We start from the raw sequence: 14318 nt of genomic DNA, 5'->3' as shown, positions 1-14318 counted from the left end.
AAAAAATGAAATTCAGCAACGAGAATAAGCTGGAGCTGGAAATCACTTGCACAACCTACCTTCTAACTGTTGCCATATGAGCAGAAGGATGCGCTAACATCCCACCTCCTGCAGATCCCAGTGGTATCATCGAAGCACGGTTGCGTGGCGGAGGCGGTGGCGGTGGTGCTCCATCTAGTGCCGCCGAGATCATATCGTGACTATCACTCGCCATCATGTGCGATTCCGCGCTGACAGGTAGTCCGTTAGTCTGCGCCGAGGACAGTATCAGCGTGGCGTTGCTGATCATCTGTTGCTGCTGCTGTTGCTGTTGATGCTGATGCTCGCCTATCGTTGGTCCCAATCCGGGTGGCTTATTCAACAAATTCATCGTATGAACGGAAGCGAGCTGGTTCCGCAGATTATTCACCGCCAGCTTATCTAGCTGCTGCTGCACCGCCAGACTACTGGGCGGTGAGTAGTTGCCCATCGACAGTGAACCACCACCATTCGACGAAAGCTCCATCATGCTACCGGTAGCGGAAGAGTACGCACTGGAGATGGACGACCGTTGCGAATAGGTCGTTACCGTCGATCCAGCACTCGCTGGCTGGCTGGAAGATTGGGGCGAAGCAGAAGAGCCAGAGCTTGGGGAACCACCGGAATTGCAATTGCCAGCTCCACCGGCCGACAGATTGAGCGAAGTCGGTCGCTTGTGAATGCTTTCCCGGGCGTGCTGCTGTTGACGCTCAAAGTACGATATGACGGCGTTCTTCTGGAACGCCTTCAGCGAAGGGTTCGAGACGCGATGCGTTTTGCTCGGATCGAAGTAGGTGTAACGCTGCTTGCCGGGAGGGGAGAGTGGTGAGTTGGAGGTTGCAGCAGCAGCTGCTGCAGCTGCCGCTATATTGAGCGGATTTAGATGTCCTCCCTTGCTAGAGCTGGTGGTGCTGCTGTTCAGGTTGGATGTGCTGCTGCTGTTGTTGTGTTGTGGATTGATTCCGTGATGCTGCTGCTGTTGCTGCTGCTGCTGTTGCTGCTGCTGCTGATGCTTCTCCAGCTCGTTTATCCGTTCGGCCACCGATTGCCAGTTATGAGTATTGAGTTGTCTACAAAGAAAAGCAAACATATTGAGGCGAATGAGTGATGCAATAAAGTCGATCTGCAATTCAAAAAAACATTGACTGTGATGATTCATCTCAATTGCTTTTTTCTCTACCCAAACGCAAAATCTTCAACAGCAATAAAAAAGAACTGATCGAAGACCGAAAGAGCATAATCATTCCGCTTTTAAAATAGCAATGACGCTTTTAATCTGCCCTGTTGGAGACTCTAATTGACGATCGACCTACTTCTGTTGCGCGTTTATCATCGAGCGAGTGAGACTTACTTGAAATCAGGTACCGAGCCTCCGATGGCCGGTGATCCGCCCGTCGATGGACCGCTACTTCCGCCCTGGTTGCTGCCCGGTGGTTCCGTGTACGTGCTGATAGGAAACAAGCGATTATTGCTGCGACTAGAGCGAGTGTTCGATGCGGAACTGGAAACCGAACTGCCAGCCACCGATCCCGTAGGCGATCCCGAACCGGGTGCCACCGTAGCAGCGGCCGTCGCTGGGCCCGTTGTAGACGTCGCTAAGCTACCACCGTTCGTCGCCTGGTTGTCCCTGCCGCCGGCACCGTTCGCAAGCAAATGACTGTGCCGGTGCTGCCGATGGTGGTTAAGGTTATGCTGTTGCTGCTGTTGGTGATGGTGGTTGAGAGTCTGCTGCTGTTGCTGCTGCTGCTGTTGTTGTTGTTGCTGACGATGCGTCAGCGAGTGATGGAGCGAGCCCGTCGATTGGGAAACACCGCCCAGCGACGATTGGTCATCGTTTGACATGTAGAGGATACTCTCGGAGTTGTGCCGCTGCGGTGTTCGGACGCGCGAACTGTGCGCAATCAGCTGCGAGGTGGAACCTATCGAGGGAAGGGGCCCAAGAGACGATCGAAGAGAAGAGAAAAAAGGAGATTTCAGTATGCGAGCCAGTGTGTTTGCGTTAGTCATCAGTTTCGTTTGTCTGTGTGTATTTTAAAGTGTTACGGCCAACAACAAGTTCATCGTTTCATCTCAATGGTTCGTAAACATTTGCACAAAGCTTTAGTGAGCTACGTGCCGCGGTCCGAGCGGTATAATGGTTTGAAGAGCACACACGTCATGGGAATTTGTGGATTGAAGAAATTGACGGAAGTAATTTGCATGCCTCGGTCAGCTGCGAGTCTCTTACAAGCAGAGCAAGGCATGAAATCGGAGCAGATCGGATCAGATCGCGATCAAAACAGAAAGTGAGATTACGCTGACCACACCACCGGTAACGCATTTATTCGCACTCCGCATTTTAGTGGAGTACAGCACCGGGAGTAGTTGACAAGCAGTCAAGGAGGACAATCTCACGAACCAGAGTTCATAGAACTGTGACTCTAATCCGGTTCCTACGACTTCGCGATAACGTGACGCGGAAATGTGACCAATGGCGCACCGGAAACTCGATCACCACCACCACGTGTGTGTGTTTTGGCCATTTCGCGGCATCGTACCCGATACACCATCGCTCGATCGCCTTGGCCCTTGGTGCGATAATCGCACACGCTCGACGACGAGCATTCTTCCGCGCATTCTTGCACGCGCGTGTCGTCCCCGCCCAAGGCACAGACGTCGCTTCCACCTCTGCCCCTTGCTACTCGGTGGTAATTTGAGATTTCCTAGCTTTCCTCACCTCACACGGAGTCACTGCATCGAAAGGTAAGGCGGGGCGTGCAGGTTCGATCATCGATCTTGTCCGGAACACGTCGAGGGGGATTCGAGGGCCTTCGGGCTTTATGCAAATGGTACCGGTCGTCATCGTCGTCGGGTGGCGAAGGGTCACCACCGCAGCCACAAACACCGCACTCTCGATCTAGCTTGATTGATTCATTGTTTTACAGCAGGGCCCAGGGTTGGGAGCTGCAAGAATGATGACGATGACGTCGCCACCGCCGCCTTAGGGAGCGCGAAAGTGGAGCGATCGCGAAAAGGGAAATTGAACGTCGCGTGCAGTAACAAGCCTTTATGATTCCAGACCAACTGTTGCACCGCCGAGGTCCCTGACGTCGTCATGGCACTCGAACGCAACATCACAACCCTTCTGATCCCGACGCCATACCGTGCCACTTTCGATTTCGCTTCATAACCACAACGACAACAACGACGACGACGACGACTACGACGGATCGCGGTTAAGCACTTTCAATGTCAACCTCGCGAGTACGACACAAGCGATGAAGTCAGCGTCGGCGCGATGCCACCGCGAAATGGAGGCGTACGAAACAAAGCACGCGGATGTAATACTATATGGAGGCAGATTTGTCTGGGCCTGAAGCTCCAGCCACCTTCGTCTAAGGACCAACCGCGCACGCTCAATCAGACGAACCCGCGGGGCACCGAAATCGAACGTCGGCCCGAGCGGGGCCTGCAATAACAGGCGTCTTTTCGCGTCTCATTAGCGTGAATCAATCATAAAACCGTAAAGAAACATCGATGGTAGGTTGCTCCTAGGCGCCTACCGACCCTTGCACACAAACTTCACAAATTAACGGTCCAGAGAGAGAGAGAGAGCAACTCCAAGTCGTCACCGTCATCGTTGTCGTCGTTGACCCCTGGAGGAGCCACTCCATCGGGGGGAGTTACGCCATGGTTTTTGGCTGGCGGGCGTTGGCGTGGACACCGTTGACCGGCGGCTAGACATTAGACGGCCATTCGCGTCGCGATCCCTCTGATGTAAGATCTAAGCGATGGCGTTCTAACTGCGCCAAACCGCTGGAAGATACGCCCAAGAGGATGAGGCGGTGCGTCGCGGTGGTCGGTACCGGAAATCCTGTGTCATGCGCTCGGCGCGCGCGTAAAATGGCATTAACGTTGCCGGGGCCGATAATTGGCCGACGTGTACGACCCGTCGGCCGTGAATGTCCTCGAACTCTCGAAGCAGACACCGACATGCAGAGGCGGATTCGTCGCAATGTCGTTGGCGTGGTTCGTTTCGCTCTTCTTGGTTGGCTTGGTAATTCGTTAATTTACAAAGCAGGATCGCCGAGAGGCACCGCGAGTCGCGCAGTTGCAGGCAGTTCCTCCATTTCCTCATTTAGATTCTAATGAACAGCGTGAACGCGAACGTGAAGATGAGTTCTAGCCACGAGAGGGGTGCTAGGTGTTGGACGCAAGCGGTCGTAAATAAGCATTGCTTCCACTGTATTCCTTTCTCGCTCCATAAATCCTCATCAATTGGAAAGATTTATAGAAAAAATGGTAATTTATTGACGACAATCAAAGGCTTGATAAACGGTATGCGCGTGTATGTTTGTGCGTCTGTGTGAGAGAGACAACGAGAGAGGTACAGTAGATATCGAGACATTCGTGTGGAATGGACGAACACACGAACCATCTCGTCACATCATCATCACCACCTTTGCCATCATCATAATATGGTGAACGACTTAACTGCGAAATCGAAACGACTTAAACCCTCGGCCCTCCACTCCAACGTCCAACCTGTCTGTCCAATCCAATGACAAGTCCGAACTCAATTACGCGACTAGCCATAAGCCTCAACATCCTGTGCCGTTTTCACGCTGGCCCGTGGACCTTAATCCACGGGCATCACAGTACGGAGCGTCATTAGAGCTTAATGTCCTTAAAATGGTCCCAATCGCAGTGACCAAGACCAGCGCGCCGGCCGTCGACCGATTTCATGCGAGATTCGTTTTGTTTATACGTTCATCGACATCGACATTACTCCGGTCACTCGGGGCTTTCGGTCCTGAGCGGCGTCAGAATGGATCTATCAGACGATTTTATTGCGGAAATCGCGTTGATTGCCAGTATCGATTGCGGTTTACACTCTCGTACACACCGCACCGCAAGAATGCCGCCAAGCGAGAAGAGAAGTGCCGGATGGAACGCGCGCACTCTGTCTACCTACCCTCCCTTTCGTCCCTCGTTCCTTTTGCAAGACGTGGACCGCGTCGCGTAATTGTTGTTGTTGTTGCCTCGATGCGATAAAGTGTGTAAGGGTTTTTTTTCTTTTGCCAAAAGGCAAATAGCCACTTGATGGTGTATTGCCATCGATCGTGGAGGATGGTAGGAGGTGTTGTTATCCGAAAAGCCCATTACCTACGCACACACACACACACATTTTGCACGCACGAAGACGCGTCTGAAGAGCCCTGTCTTCAATTGTTGCACAGTGCATCCCGAGCACGCGATGCCGCGAAGATCGAGAATCGATGATCGATCGATCATTACCTTTAGCTTAATACCAGTCCCAAATGATGCCTCATAAAGAGCGTGATTGCGAATCAGCATATAATCGATAACGCACCGAAACAATGTTGCAGCTTCGAGTCGAATGTAGAGAGAGAGAGAGAGAGAGAGAGAGAAAGAGAGAGTGGCCATCGCCTTTTGGACCTGCAGACCCTGCAGAACATCCAGAATGATCATCACTGGATGAAGATGCTGATGCTGATGCTGATGCTGGAGCTTTACAACATCACCACACACCCAAGTGTGCATCCTCGCGCTCGCTGCTCGCTGAGGGAATGTTCATTCTCATTAAAAGCAATCAAGTGACAGCAACTGCGGTCGGTGCACCGGACTGATGAAGTGGTGGTGGCGACAGTGGTCCGGCCATAAGTCGTAAAGACTGGCAGCAAGGCGCAAGGGGCACACGCGAGATCTCGGGATTTAACGCCACCTCAGCAGCAGTGCACGATGATGCACGAAGGAATGAGGGTTTTCCTCCATTTTGAAATTTAGTTTTATTGCCTCTCCCCTCAACGAAGACCAACAGCAGCAGCAGCAGCGACAGTGCACGAAGCGTACGAAATGATATTTTCGTCCAGACAAACAGGCAAATTGCCAAAAAAAAACAACGCCCCTCAAACCGCTATATGCGTAGACCCCACGAGGAAAAGCCTTCTCTTGCAAAAGCAGTTAATTGTTTCCCGTAAAAATTATTACACTATTAGTTAAAAACCGATTTGTCTTCCGCGAGCATCGCCAGTGGTGGTGGATCGCCAACAGACGTTCCACCAGTTCCGTTGGAGAGCATAAAAATTAATGACTGGCAGAGGAGCGAGTCTCGGTTCTGGCCCTGCTGTCGCTGCTGCTGCTGTTGCTGCAGTGGTCATCTGATGCACGCTAGAAGGTAGCAACCGTCCCAGTCAGTCAGTTGCAGTCCGTTCCGTTCCGTCTGTCGTTTTGAATGACCACAGGAAGGAGGACGAGAAAACCGATCCCCAAATGGCCACTGGCGCACGGGCAGCATGCAATAATCTCGCAGCAGTCCGCAGTCCAGACCTGCTACCCACCTGCCATGATTTTAAGGGAAGCCTCCAAAAGAATGGGGGAAGTGAAAGAACGCCCAAAAAGGCGGTTCCACGATGCGTTGCACGCTAAAACGTTAATCTTCAAGGTCGGCCGGGAGCAGCGCAGGCAGTAATTTGGAAGTTCTCTCCCTTCCTGATGTGCTTCTTTCCTTTAGCTTGTCCTGATGATGGCTGACTCCCTAAATATAATGCTCCCAAATCATGCAAGCTCATTCCACGTCCGGAACCGTGCGCGGCGGGCCCGGCTAATCATTGCCCTCGGGCTTCCAAAGTGCAGCAGCAGCAGCAGCCGCCAGCCAGTCAAGAGACCAGCACCAAAAACGGAACACTTTTGCGGTTTGCAACAACGACACAACCTTCTTAAGGTTCTGCTGTTCCTGTGCTCGCTCGAGCTCACTCAGCTCCATCGGGGTCCATCCTCCTCGTTTGCCTCGTTTCCAGAAACGGCCACGGCTGCGGCCACGGCCAAGCAGCTAAGAAGCCTCCGATGCCAAAAGACATTCCCGCATTCGCCACATCGCGGATTGTGGCCACAGAAAGCGAGAGAGTAAGGGAGACAGCTGGAAAGCAGAAAGAACGAGAGAGAGACCGCCGGGAAACTCGTTTTTTGTTCCCGGTCACCCCGGTGTTCCGCGAAACCTGTTCTCTCATCCCTCGTCTCCCCCCCCCAAAAACCCCCACCGCCGGGAGTCGAGAAAACTTGCGCCAGAAGCAATCGTTCTCGTGCATCAACCAGCCACCATACCGAGCGGCGGCGGCGGCGACGGCCAGCAGCAACAGCAACAGCTCATCCCCGGACATTGCCAAACGCATCCGGGGGCATTGCGCAAAACCTCGCCTCGCGTCCTGGGGGAACACACGACACAAACACAGAGACGAGCGCGCGTGCACGCTGCAGGAAAGTGCATTCACTTCTGCTTTCGATAACAAACTCCAGACCAGGGGTGGCGGGGGAGCGCTCATACAAACAAAGCTCGCTTTTTGGGGGGCGAAGCTCAGAGCCTCCGCAGAGCCAGCTGCCAGTGCCAGCTCTGGACACATTCTGGATTAACCGAACGTCCGTGCGAATGATCCGGAGTTGCCGCTCGCCAATCGGATCGATGATCGTCGATCATCATCGTGTTGTTGTGTGCCGTCGCCGTCGCGCGACATCCCCAAAGCAGGTTCCATGTGTCCGTTGTTTTGGACAACGTATTGTGGAATGCGAAATGATTGCCGAGCGCGCCCGGCCGGGAGAATGTTAAGCCGGGTGACCAAACATTAACCGGTCAGCAACAGCAACAGCAACAGCGTCGAGAGGTTAACGTTGCATACACACCGTGTCCGGGGCGCTGGTCAAACGAGCACGTCACTAATCCGCGCTCTCTTCCTCTCTCTCTCGCTCTGTCTCTTGGGACCTCGCCAGTACGAACTGGACATTGAACTTTGTTCTGGAGGATCGCTGGCGCTCGTTCGTGACGCTGCCCGGGCTCGTGCTTCGTGTGTCGTGATTGTAGACCTTCTTCGATACACTCTGTGGCGCCGCTGACCTCCGCGTCTAATGCCGGAGGACCGGACACACACACACACACACACAAATCCATTGTGAACGATCCCCAGGGTCCTAAACCAAAGGACTGGCCGGACGCTGGCGTGCCACTCCTTCAGCAAATGTTTCAACAACGGCACCAGGGAGTAGCGGATTCGTGGTGCGCATAGACTTAGACCCAGAATCTCACTCACACACACACACACACACACACACATTCGCTCCGGCTCGATCGTCACATTCTAATCCAGCGACCAGCAGCGCGGTCCGAGTGTACGCCAAACGTCAAATCCTTTATCAACGGCGGGGAGGTGGAGGCGAAGGAGACCGTGAAGGCGGGCGGTTGTCGCTTGCAGAAAACCAGTTTCGTTATCCCCTTGTTCTCCTCCTCCTTCTCCTTCTGATCACCTCCCCCAACCTACCCCGCCAGCCTAGACATCGTTGTCATCAGGGGCTCTCGACGCGAGGGTTCAGAGTCCGAGCGTTCTAGAATCATAGCTGAAGAGCACGCGATCGGACGCCGAGGCAAGCTAGCGAGCTGCTGCTGCTGCTGCTGGTCAGTTCGGGCACCACCCACCTCCCAAAGACTCTGGCGACGACCATTTGGAACACACACACACTAAAGGGAACACACCCCAAACGACGGGTGGGGCGTCGAGGCCGCTTGAACTGCAGTGTCAAGCGCGCGCGCTAGCATTCTGTTCCACCAACCAAGTTCCTTCCCTTCCGCTTCTTCCTACCACAACTGTCCCAGGACGGGTCTCAGGGCATGCACTTTGGCGCGAGCGTACGCGCTGGGTAATTTATGGGCTGCCAGATCGATTTCAAGGTTTCCAAGACCCAAGGAGATCACGGGGAAGGGACCATAACCAAGGTGGGGTGTCGCATAGTGTTAGTGGCGACCGATAAAGTACACTCCAGGCCCGGACTCCAGCGCACGTCTTAAGAACGGTCGGCCAGAGCGCCAGTGTTGACAGACTCGAGTGATGACAAGAACCTTAGAACCAACCATACATATTGGCCAAACAACATTCGAGAGGCTCGAGTGTGATCGATCGATCTATCGATCGATCGGGTGTAAGTTACGCTAATGTTTCGCTCCTTGCGAACTCGCAGAGGAATGGGTACGAACGCGATCAATTGGCGTAGTCGACGTACTCGCGGGCAGCCTACATTTGAATGTGAAACCAATGTCCACTGACAGCCCCGGCATCGACTCGAAAGGGTGACGAAAGGCAGCATCACGGTGGTGTATCCACTATTCGGCTCGACGACGATCGAGTGGCCACAAATCGGAGGAATCGGATTTCTAACGCCCACCAGCTGGCGTCCGCGCGTGGTTTGTTTGTGCAGCCGCCACTTGCGTCCACACACATTGGCACCAGCCATCCAGGTGATGATGGTTACGATGACAGCGAACGATCTACAGCTTCCCTCGCTCCTCTCTCTCCCTTTCTCCCGATATGGTGGTAGGCGGGATAAAGTTGTCGAGATGAGAGACCCGATCCTATGATCGGATCCCAATCCCGGAGTGCTATTCATCAAACGCGGTTTATGTTGATTTTGTACCACTTTTTTAATGCTCGACACCCTCGTGGTGTCGGCTACTGGTGTTTAGCAGCAGCAGCAGCTTAGGTTAATGTTGATCTGCCCAGAGGTGGATGGAAGGTGCTTGTAGCGAGCTCAAAACCAAATGTGATCCAAAGCCTCATAGCAAAAGGTGTGTGGCCATGATAGTAGCTTGTACAGTAAACAAACTTTCCTTGGTTGTCATTTAGCGATGCACGGTCACGATAGCAACCCTTTTTAGTAACTTTTTAACACATACCAACAACCCACCAATGTGGGAGCTCCTCTACGAACGGCACAAGCGCATTTTGACAGTTCTTTACAACTAAACACTGCAAATCGATCGTAAAGAAAGTTTCTTTCATCTTAGTCGTAATCTGGCCACGATAGCAACATTATCTCAAGCTCATTTCGACAGCTCTTAGCGAAAAGTTGCTAAAGACCTTAAGCTCATGTGCGTAACAAATCGCATCCTAGTTAATGTGCGAAATCAGCAAACATCAAAGGCAAGTAACGTGTGGCCACTCTTCAAGTCTGGGATGATGGATGAAAATGACGCAAAGATGGCTGCAAAAGACGCACAAAGGCGTACTGCATGTGTACAACGATCAGTTTATAACACAAACACGGCTTTTATTGCCAACAGCCTGCCAACAGCAGTGCAAGTGTTCAAGGAGTGAAACCAATTTTCCAATTAAATCAAATGACCATCCGACATACCGGCCGAGAAGCACCGCGCGAAGCACGCATTCAACTCTGACGTGACTCTGACGTGGCAAATGGTCGCGAACGGTCGTGCGCTGCACTGCGCTGCGTCGCTATGCAAACAAACTTGACAGAATCTATCGCTACCACGTGCATCACACACCGAACGCGAACCGCTGTAGGCCATTCCACGAGTCCCGAGAGCACCGAACGCTACAAGAACAGCTCCGTTTTCCCACAGCATCCACACCCTCTACACCCGGAAGCTCATTTTCCTTTGCATGCTCTCGACGTGCTCGGCAAGGATAGCAATCAGCAGCAGCTAACCTTCTCCTGGCAGTAGTGCGAGCGCCCGGCAGGGGATAACCTTTTGGGCCAATCACCTTTACAGCAGCAGCAGCTAGCTACCCCCTTCTCCTATCCACTCCAACCCCTCCACTAGCAATCACAATAAATCCATCAAAATAAATAGTAAACATTTTAATCGGCAAACGGACCACGGCGATGCAGCAGCTGGCTGGCTGGGCCACTTTAGCTGGCTGCTGGCTGGCTGCAGCAGACGACGGAAACCGGCAGAGACCGGCAGAGTACTTCCTGAACGTTTCGCGCCAGGGCAGTAAACGGCTCCGCGAACGGTAATGCACCAGGCAGCCACGGGCGGGTTGAACACTTGGACTGCTACACTTTACACAAAAGGAGGTTCTGATTTATATCCTTGCAGCTCCGTCCCACCGTCCGTTCGTGCTGCACCGTCAATCGTGTTGATCGTAATTGCAACTTCGTTCGGGGTGCGCGCGTTCGCGCGTCGATTATGATCAACCACAAGCACACCTTGGGAGCTTGGGCGTAATGCGTGTGGCTCGAGAGCATGTTAAAGTCATCTTCGCTTCAAGCTCATCGCCTACGAAACACCTACACAAGCACGCCTCCACGCGTTTACTGGCCAAACAACAGCCCGCGTCGACCCCTTGGTTGCTGTTGTTGCTGCTGTTGGTGCTGCTGATGAGCTGCAAGGACATCGACCTCCAATAATTCTGGACGGACAGAAACAATTTGCTCACGCCGGAGCGTCGAGGTGGTTAAATCATTTCTGTACTTGAGAAATCAGCGAGCTGTGGCTTGTGGCTTGCGAAGGTCAGTGGCTCCTCGTTCGATCGAGAAGCAGCGGCGAGGGAAATTAGCGACAAAAGGGACGCCTCCACCAGGAAGCATTTCAGGGGAATTATGTTCTCCATCATAGTCAAGCCATCGTCTGCCGTCGTTTTTTTTCACTTTCCACCTCCTTTCCTCTTTCACCAAAGGGTGGCGGGGGCGGGAGCGAGGGAGTTCTATTATAAATGACTGATTTGCATGAAAATGGTCCTCCCTTAGGAGCTTCTTTCCATTACCAGCAGAACGAACAACGAACGACGAATTGACGACCAATCAGTGCTCGTTGAACGGCCTGGTCGGCTCTAGCCTCTTCCGCAATCTGTGGCACTCACAATGGCCACTCGAATACACTCGGTACGAGGAGCGCGTTATGTTTTCACTGCTTGCACATCTCATGCTGGCTGCGGCGGTCATGCTCAACACTCGGTTGGGCGTTATGAATCGAAATCATTTACACCGAAGCGGTGCACAACACAGAGCACGCGAAGCACTTCGATCATTGATCAGTTGGTGCGGCGGGTACGCCATCGCGGGCGGGCAATAACTTTGGGAAATCATTTGAAATTGAACTCTCGACTCGCTGGCTCCCGGGAGAATACAAAAGGGTTTACTTACTTCCATTTGCGAGCGAGAGACAGATGGAATGATAAGCCACGCGCGGAAACGCCACGCCACGGAAAGGTCACGCGGCAAAAGGTGGGCCGTTCTTCAGCGAAGAACGAAAGACTTGAGCGAGGAAGCAAGCGATGAACCTGAGTTGGAGTTTTTTTTAATCATCATCAAGCTGCTGTTGCTGCTGCTGCTCGTTTGCTCTCTCGAATGCACGTCCGTATGGTGAAACCATATGGTGTACCACGAACAAACACGGCATCTTATGCAGATGAGAGAAGTGAGGTACGTGTGTAACAGTGAGGAGAAGGTGAGAATAATCGCTCAAATCGTATCGCTTTCTTTGCCATCGAGTGGCAAGGACTACACAAGAAGATAATGAGCACCAAGGGGGTGCCGGAGAGTGAAAGACCACTAGAGAGCGTAGCTTACAATACATCCGCATTCATCGATCAACCGCTGCCGGACGATTAAGCTGTTGTTGTTCAGCAAAACGGAGAGCGTTGCGTGCGTCATCGATAAGACAAAAAGGCAGTAAGGAGAGAGGATGTGCTCGACGTTCGTTCTAGCCATCGAGGCGCGAAGAAAGACACCAAACACACACACACACACACACACTTACCGGCACTGGATAGGGCGGACGTGCTGGTCGCATGGCTCGCGACCGACACATCGCTCATCGAACCGAGCCACTTGAGCGTCTCCGTCGACGAGCTGTTGCTCTCGGCCGAACTGTGGTTGTCACCGATGCTGCCACTGCCGCTGCTGCTGCTCCCAGTTACGGACGCCAGCTGCTGCAGGTCCTGCTGCGACCAGTTGTGTGTCGATCGTGACAGTAGCAGCTCACTGTCTTGGCGCAATCTGCGTGAAAATGAGACAGAAAGAGGAAAGTGGATTAAAATGTGGAATCAAATCGACCGGAGAAACGAAAAGAATTTTAATAATGATGGCGACTCTCGTCGATCACCGGGTTTGTCGCTTGATGGTACGGATGTTCCGGACAACGGCGCAATCGGAGGAAGGCCGGGGGGAAAAAAACGAAACATGACACCTCGGTAACCGATGTTGTAGCACCAGAACGAACGCGTGCCCCTTTTGCACTCCCATAAATAACTCGATCTCGAGGTGGGTGAATTTTGAGTTACGCCGGGTTCGGTGATCGTGCAACCAACCAACCGACCGAAGTCCAGTGGCCCCATACTACACCCCGTCCGATGTCAGCGATCGCATTATTATTGATGGGTTTTCGTGGCAAATTTCGAAACCAACCAACATCGCACCAGTTGTCACCTTCTCTCTCTTTCTCTCGTTACCCCCTTTTTGGGAAACCTACCACCACCAACACCAAACAAAGGGCCCCTGGACGACGATTTGCAACAGAGAAACGGATTACAAGCGATGACGGTGAGCGCGATCGCGAACGAACGGTGCCAGCCAGCGCGACCTGATAAACTTTGACTAATGGTTGACCGACCGACTGATCGGACCGGAGGGAGGCATATTTATGTATTTCGCGAACCTCGGGGCCAGGAAGTTGTTGCTTGGGACGCCTAGAGAGTGCAGCATTCGTCACCCCGAGCGGGGGTAACACAGCAACGCCTCTCTTACCACCCCCCGAAGTGGTGCGGAATGTGTATTGTTGCAAACCTCGTGGACGGGGGGGTGTTTGCTTTTTATGCTCCCTGTCTCACTCACTTCATCATTTACATCCCTTCACCGCCTCCTCCCTTGTTTGGTGCTCATGTATGGCACCCGCGGTTTACTGAGCGACCGAGCGACCGGCGATCATCGAGATCGCCATACAATGCCGATCGGGATTCTGCCATTCTCCCCCGCCTGGAGTTATTAATATTCACCCGAATTGAATATCTATTGTTCGAAGGTGTTGGATGGCCCTCGGACCCTCGACCGACGGCATTCGCCTTTTGCCACGGAAACAAAGAGCGCTGGGATGATGCTGCCGCGTCGTTGTTGTTGTTGATCAGCATCGAAACATAATAAAACAGCAAAACGCCATGTTGTGGCGGTTGTAACGAAGGATCGAGAGGATCGCGATCGCGATCGCGATCGGTCGTCGTTGTCGTCGTCATCGTTGTCGTCGTGTCGTGTGTGTGTCCTCCCGAAAATTGTGTCTTCAATTTATTGCTTCCCTCTCTCCATCGCTCTGATGCTCCCATAACATTATGGACGCTCTTGGGCATACCCTACGTTGGTTGTTGTTGTTGTTGTCACCCTTCATCGATCGGCGGAACGCGATATCGAAGTGTTCGAAAACACGATCTGTTTCTGCTTACAGCTCGCAAGGATTTAAGTTTCCTGCGACCGTGCTGGCGTCCTTCTACTCTCGCCACTGGCCATTGCGGCCACTCGACATTCGA

General features: G+C 52.9%; 1 protein-coding gene across 2 annotated transcripts in view; it reads right to left on the bottom strand.

The window, feature by feature from the left end:
* LOC125950485 (protein Shroom) overlaps window positions 1–14318 on the bottom strand; it is a 183592-nt gene that overhangs the window by 82061 nt on the left and 87213 nt on the right. For both annotated transcript variants that reach the window (XM_049678518.1, XM_049678519.1), the window contains exons 4-6: window positions 12563–12801; window positions 1370–1937; window positions 60–1088 (exon numbers count right to left, since the gene is read on the bottom strand). In XM_049678518.1, the coding sequence (XP_049534475.1) occupies window positions 60–1088; window positions 1370–1937; window positions 12563–12801 (1836 nt within the window). The remainder of the gene's footprint in view (window positions 1–59; window positions 1089–1369; window positions 1938–12562; window positions 12802–14318) is intronic.

The sequence above is a fragment of the Anopheles darlingi genome, chromosome 2, assembly GCF_943734745.1.
Source record: "Anopheles darlingi chromosome 2, idAnoDarlMG_H_01, whole genome shotgun sequence".
Classification (NCBI taxonomy): domain Eukaryota; kingdom Metazoa; phylum Arthropoda; class Insecta; order Diptera; family Culicidae; genus Anopheles; species Anopheles darlingi.
This window is presented reverse-complemented; position numbering and strand designations above follow the sequence as displayed.